General features: G+C 40.3%; 1 protein-coding gene across 1 annotated transcript; it reads right to left on the bottom strand.

Moving 5' to 3' along the window:
* Positions 1–159: 159 nt before the first annotated feature.
* Positions 160–5,054, bottom strand: emd (emerin (Emery-Dreifuss muscular dystrophy)). Its single transcript, XM_035657456.1, is given in 9 exon segments — positions 160–213; positions 216–245; positions 248–347; positions 450–509; positions 2,481–2,506; positions 2,608–2,642; positions 3,039–3,134; positions 4,522–4,600; positions 4,916–5,054. Coding segments are annotated over 8 exon segments (480 nt in total). The 5' UTR covers positions 4,916–5,054.
* Positions 5,055–6,804: the final 1,750 nt, after the last annotated feature.

Consider the following 6,804-nt stretch of genomic DNA (forward strand, 5'->3'; position numbering starts at 1 on the left):
CCAGGTCATTCTGAAGATTTAGTGACACTAAAAAAACTTTATGGAATCAAACTGTGTACTGGAATAATGCCACTCTCCACTAATAACATTTTAATGGACGAGAAATGCCTTCAATGGGAATCGGAAAAATAACCCCTGACATCCTACAAACAAATCAGATCATTGAATCCCAAAAGGATCTTCATTGTTAATCACACGACAGTAGGCATAGTACGGAGGACGGCTGCTAACACAGCTAACAGCACGCAAGCAGTCGAATCGCTTTCCACATGCTGCCTCCAGCCCTTTCTGGCTGTTCCTGGATTCTGCTTGCGCTGTGGATTGGCTGTTTTGTAAGCGACCTGGATAGGGGCCGAAGCACACAGGAGGGGAAGGCGATCATTTAGCTCAAGGTGATAAACTCAAATTTGCTCCAAAGACACCGTAAGTTTACACACTGCAAGACTCACTCTGATCTTGGTCTGATTCCTCGTCTTTCTTCTGGCTCAGCGTTGCCTCTTCGTTTCAGCCTGAATGGAGGAAAATTTAAATGTCCAATCTAGAAATGTAGTCATTATAGTCAAGGCATTTTATAAAACTGCTGTCAACTATATAAGCGGCACTTGCACTTTACTTGCGTATTTCATTGTATGCTACTCCACTACTACTCACATTAATAGGAGGGAAATTTGTTCTTTTTTATGCAATGGAGCAAGGCCTGGGGAAGCTAGTTCAGGCAGTCAACCTAAAGCTGCGCTGCTACACCACACACATGGCCTCACTCAATAATCACTAAACCAAAGCGCACCCCTTCCAAATCTGGTGGGTCTATTAAACTGCACAATTTCCTAGCTCTCCCTCTGCTCTGTCCAATTGTCGCTGTTTTCCTGCATCACATCGCTGGCTACTCCGTTAGCTATTTTGCTGCTGCTCTGTAGCCCCACCACCGCCCCCGCATCCACCTGTAGGCCTCCCGGCTAAGGGTTGAGGTATTTGCTCATCACTTCCCCAATATCTCTATGTAAACATATCTGCAGGGAATGGATGAGGGTCGGAGGCTAGATGCCAAAATCTAAATATGTTATACTGCTGTAGTAAATATTTTAAATGTGAGTTGTCTGACTAAACTACAGTTATCTGACAGCTATGCATAGTCACATTTAGCAGAAAGTGGAAAAAATTGCAGTTGCAGTAAGAATATTGCAAATCAACTAGTTTAAAGTGTTTTCTAAAATCAATTTGAATTTAAATTAAATCCATGCTAGCAGCAGGCGCTAGCGATGGCAGTGGTTGGTCCACCTCTTGGATCCAGACAGAAATATCTCAGCAACTACTGGATGGATTGCCATGAAATCTAACAGTAAGAATTCCCATCAGCCTTTAGCTTTGTGTTTAACGCTAATTAAAGCATGCTAACACACTAAACTAAAATGGTAAAGATGGTAAATATTATGCTAACCTAAACATGTCAACATTGTCACTATAAGCATATTAACATGCTGATGTTAGAATGCTTAGGGGTACTGGTTGTTTACTGGGTCTCTGTGTGCACTGTACTGAACTGGAACTTGGAGGTGACAGGGTTGATATACATAAAGGGCGGGAAGTGGATGGGTTAAAGGGTAACTGTGGGTTTTTTACACCCTGGACCATATTTTCGTATGTTTTTCTGTCTGAACGAGAGGCCTGCAACGTAATCCTTATGGGGCGCACATAGCACTGTCACGATAACCAAAGTAATGAAAAAATCCGCGCTATTGACAGGCCAGCTACAGGGGATGGCAAGCCACCACCACAGCCGCATGTGACCCCACATCATTACATCATGTTCAGTATTTGTTTAAGACAGGAAAGAGTCCCAGAGCAACCAGGCTGAAGAGACTGAAACATAGTGCTACTCAGTATCACTCTCAGTTCACAGCCCAGCATTACAATTCCACACAGGACAAAGTCACGTAGCCTCTGCATCACTTGCTCTGCAAACACCAGCAGTACTAGTACAGTAACAAGTGACTCTGTTAACTGATTACATTCAGCCAAATATGTTAACTAATTGCTAACTGTTGTTTGTTTTTGCTGAAAGTCTCCAGTTAACAAAGTCACAGATCCATGAGGCAGGAAGAGGGAGAGTGAATAGTACAAGCAGGTACTGAGATGAAACCTTATCCCATTGTACCCCTTGCAAAGTAATAAGCAAAACAACAAAATGGCTTAATACCCCATAGGGTATAAGGTATGTGGGTATGTTGAGCCAAAGCTAGGCAAACCATCAAAGTATGTCCACTAAAAGTTGTTGTTTCTGCCACTGACAGGCTCAGATTGTCATATTGCTGTGTTCAAAGCAACCAAAAAGTAATATTACCTTAAGCAAAGTTACCCTTTAATACAGGCCCAGCCACATATTTTTGCCCCCTCACAGGTTAATTAGGGCATTATCTTGCATCAACATACCTTGTGTGTGTGTGTGTGTGTGTGTGTGTGTGTGTGAAGACTGTACTCACACATCCCCATAAGGCTCATGTCTAACCTGTGAAAATGAAAGAAGGATAGTTTGTGAGATTATTTACAGTCACAGAGCAGGCACAAACACTTGGCACAAACAGAAATAAGCCGACAATCCGGACTCACAGGACTCTGGTATGTGATGTAGGTGACTTCCTCCTCTGTAAACAAACACATTATCACACTTCTCATTAATTTAAACATTTACTGCACCTATTGCATTTGTGTCTGAGAATATGATAAGATGGCAGAAATAATAACAGGTTCACAGAGGCCAAACAGCTGATGGCTTGTTTTACAAGGACAGCTCCCGGTGTTAAAGCGTGTGTTTAAATACATGTCTGAAAAATATAATTGATGTTTTACAACAATGTCCCATAAGATCAGCTCTTCTATTATTTGTGATGTTTGATGCTTAGGAGCATGCAGGCTGAGATTTCAACATTCAAAAAACTATGGGTGACACAATAAAGAAGATGACACTAGAAAATAAACTGCCATTTGCACACATTTATAGACCCACACATGAACAATCCCCCAGGTGACACACAGCCTACCTTCCTCTCTGTAGTAGGTCTTATCAGACGAGGCTTGCAGTGGAGTGGCCTCCATGGCCTTTTCAAGCTTCTTTTCATACAGCTTTCTAGTAGAGTCTGTGTTCACACAAACACATTAACAGTGCTTTCATAACCTAACCACAGTAAACAAACAATTATACAAAACATGACTTGTCTGCATTGTGTAAGTGTAAGGGGGAATTTGGGTTTGATCCTGTTAAATGTTAAAATTAATTGGTGTATTATGAAGATCTCTATGGGTTAGAGGTTGGATTGTATTTATCTCATTCTATTCCATCTTATTAAGGCGTATTGCCTCCTAATATAAAGGTTAAAACTAATGAATACTCAGTTGGGGAAGCCCAAGTATAGACAAATGCAGAACTAGTAAAGCAATTTACAGATAGACTGATTAATCGGTCAGCTGATGTCTGGCTCACGAGGATGATGAACAAAAAATGTCTTCAGACACAGACACACATCTGCAGGCAGACACATCTGCAGGCAGGCTGTCAGTGTGGCTGCTGTGGACTGATGTTAGCACTCCCCTTTGTGAGTTTTGGGAAGGTGGTAGGTCTGTACTGTAACTCGCATCCATCCTGCTGTGAACACTTTTCTCCCATTCTAAATAACTGCAAATCTAATCTGAAACCGTTACTGGCTAGTATCATGTATAAATATTATGTTATAATAATGCAGTTGATGACGTGGCTTCTGAAATACTGTACCTCACACAACCTTAAATACAGTCACATTCTGAAATCTACGGCATAAACAAATGTATAGTTCTGTTTGATTCATTATCGAAAAAAATTGAATGAGAAAACAAAATGGAATAGCAGCGTTATAAATGACTTTTCTCTGTTTTAATATCGGCATTATATATCGGCCTTTAAAAAACCCCATATCGGTCATCACTAGAGCAAATTCAAAACATGGTAACCATTACTTAATATTAACTGCTGGGGGTGGGATAACATGCAGCAAAGGACCAAAGGTCAGATTCGATTCCATGGCTGCTGCAGCAAGGACTCAGCCCTGGCACATGGAGCGCTAGCTCCACCAGGTGAGCATTACGGCACCCACATTGTGATTTTTTTGAAAGAACAAGATTTGTAGTTCAGAGTATCTCTGCAGCACTACAGTACTTCATTATAATGCTGTTTGTCACATATTTTACCTTTATCAAACACATTGCAGCTTCTGTGATATTGCACACTGAGCCATATTGCGATTTCAGTAATATTTCCATTCATTGTGCAGCCCGAGGATGGATGGATTTCAAATCAGTAGGGATCAGGATCCTGTTTTTGGACCCGCCCCCAGATTCCTCGTATGTGTAAAAACCTTCCTGGCAATAAATCAAATTCTGATTCTGATACTAAGTCATTAATGACTTACTGAATCTTTCTTTCCCCGGAAATGGGCTTCCATAGTTGTGAACCCCGTTTAATTACATAATTAATGTGGGTACTTTTCTTACCTACTATGGGTCCATGTTTGATGCCATACTCAGCAAGCAACTCGCTGATCTCCTCAACACTTTTCTCACTCAAAGACATCTGCAGGATAGATAGATAGATAGATACTCTTAAGTTGCCCACCAGGCTTTTTCCAGCAGGAAAGCAGGAAACTTTAAGACAAAGCTCTGCAGTGGTCGGTTAATAGTAACATTTTCAAATCAAAGTAAATCATTTGACGTATAACTCCATGTTTGTTACATGTTGCAACACTTTCACTGCTCTATCCATAATGCCTCGTGAAAACGTCCGCGCGGCAGAGCACAGACACACTGTAATCGCGCGAGCAACAAACGCAAGCGTTTAAAAGAGGAAGCGGCCGACATTGTGCTTTAAAGTTGGAATTATTTCACTTACCTCCGGATAAGACCAACAGTTTGTGTTTGGAAATGTGACTGAAAGCAGGAAGCTACTGCTGCAGAGTGGGTGGAACTCCTGGAGAAATGTGGCCGTCCTAACTTGGCACTCCTACTGTACTACTACTACTGTACCAGCCTACTAGCATACTCAATGGGCTTAAACATTCATTCTCTTGCTAAAACACTTGCTTACAGAAGGCCATTTGCTCACTTATACACTGAATTATTAAAGAACTGTGGTAGGCCTATCTGCATTATAGCATAATGTAGTGTTTAATGTTATACCTCCACGTTTTCGCTGGCTCACTGCCACATTCATTTTATCCAACAAAACAATTTCTAAGGAAATACAACAATGACATTCCTGAACCCATTGCATTTTGTCATTGACGTTTATTGTGTAAGTGTTTCATGAAAACTGTTTTATGATTGATGATTCTTAAATTAAAAAAAAAAACAGTTCAAGGATGATAACAGAGCACTTTTACTTTGAAACTCTACTTTATCATAAAAAGGGCTGTGATGATCTACAATACCCTGAAGACCTGTTTTTGAAGGCATTTGTTTGTTTTTTTATCCTTTATGGTTCTGCATGTGTCCAAACAAAATAAAGTTGGAAAATTAATTTAATATTATTAGCCTGCTACTACTAATATGAACAATGGTGATGATCCCCATTCATTGACATCTTACTTGAAATCTCGCTGGAAGTGGCGGTGCTGAGGGGGCTGCACACCCCCTAAAATCTGGCATAATGAAAACCATTCGATCATAAAATCGTTTAAACATAAGATGATTTTCTCCTTTTTGACTGGGATTTACATGTACACACTTGTATTTGTTTGTTTATCCGTTTCATCAGTTAAACACAATACAATTTGTGTAAATTGTCCTGGCCATTCAAATTAATGCAAAACCATATGAATGTTATGCATTTAGCATTAAGTATGATGTTAAATAGAGTTTCTCTCAGCATCTCCACCTCTAACTGACTTCCAGCGTCCCTGTACCCTTCTTAAAATGTATTTTACTAAATGGTTTCTTTCTGTGGTTGCCTGAGCAGCATTTAGACTTAACTAAGAATCAAGTTAGTGTTAATAATAAAATGGCTTCATGAAAAAAGTAGCCCTGTGGTTCACAGCTCTGCATAAAGAGCTTTATGGAGACTTTCAGTGAGATCCCCTCTCCTGCAGCGGCCTCTGGAGGTAGACAGTGATTCAGGCCTAATAAGGAGTTACAGCTTTCCAGGAAGGGCGTTGGCTGCACTCTCCAGTAATGTACACATTTCCCACTCACTGGAAACTTCTGTGGATAGACACTTAGCATGACCTCCATGCTTACTCTGTACATCAGTATTACTAATGAGAAGAATGACCTTCACATTTAGATAGAAACACTAAAAATAGCTGAGCACTTTACTTTTTAAGGCTTACTATATTGCCTTATAAAGGCAGACAGTAGCAACTACAGAAACAGTGAAGTTCAGAAAAGAGGGTTTGTGTTAAGGCTGATTATGAAAGTGTATAACAGCGATATTGGTTGTTACTAATGTTTTTAGTAATTATCTGATCAAATGAGATACTGTAGTCTGTGTATGTCTTTTTCCCAGCAGCCATTTTGGCATTCAATAGTAGGGTAAACACAGGTGTTACTAATGATACTAATTAAAGTTCAGTTCTATTCAGGTCAAACAGTCAGGGTCAGAGTGCTGCTATTGTGCATGTTGGCCCACTGGAAAGGCTCTGCTACTCTAAATGGAACGGGAGCTTTATTAGTATCATTGGTAACACCTGTTTGCCCTACTATTTCATGTCATGCCTTGAAAAATGTCTATTGAATGGGCATCTAAGCTAGGCTAGACAAAATTGTATAGCGCCAATTCATAAC

Source organism: Morone saxatilis, unplaced genomic scaffold, assembly GCF_004916995.1.
Source record: "Morone saxatilis isolate NCDOM2014 unplaced genomic scaffold, NCSU_SB_2.0 Contig15, whole genome shotgun sequence".
In the NCBI taxonomy this organism is placed as follows: domain Eukaryota; kingdom Metazoa; phylum Chordata; class Actinopteri; family Moronidae; genus Morone; species Morone saxatilis.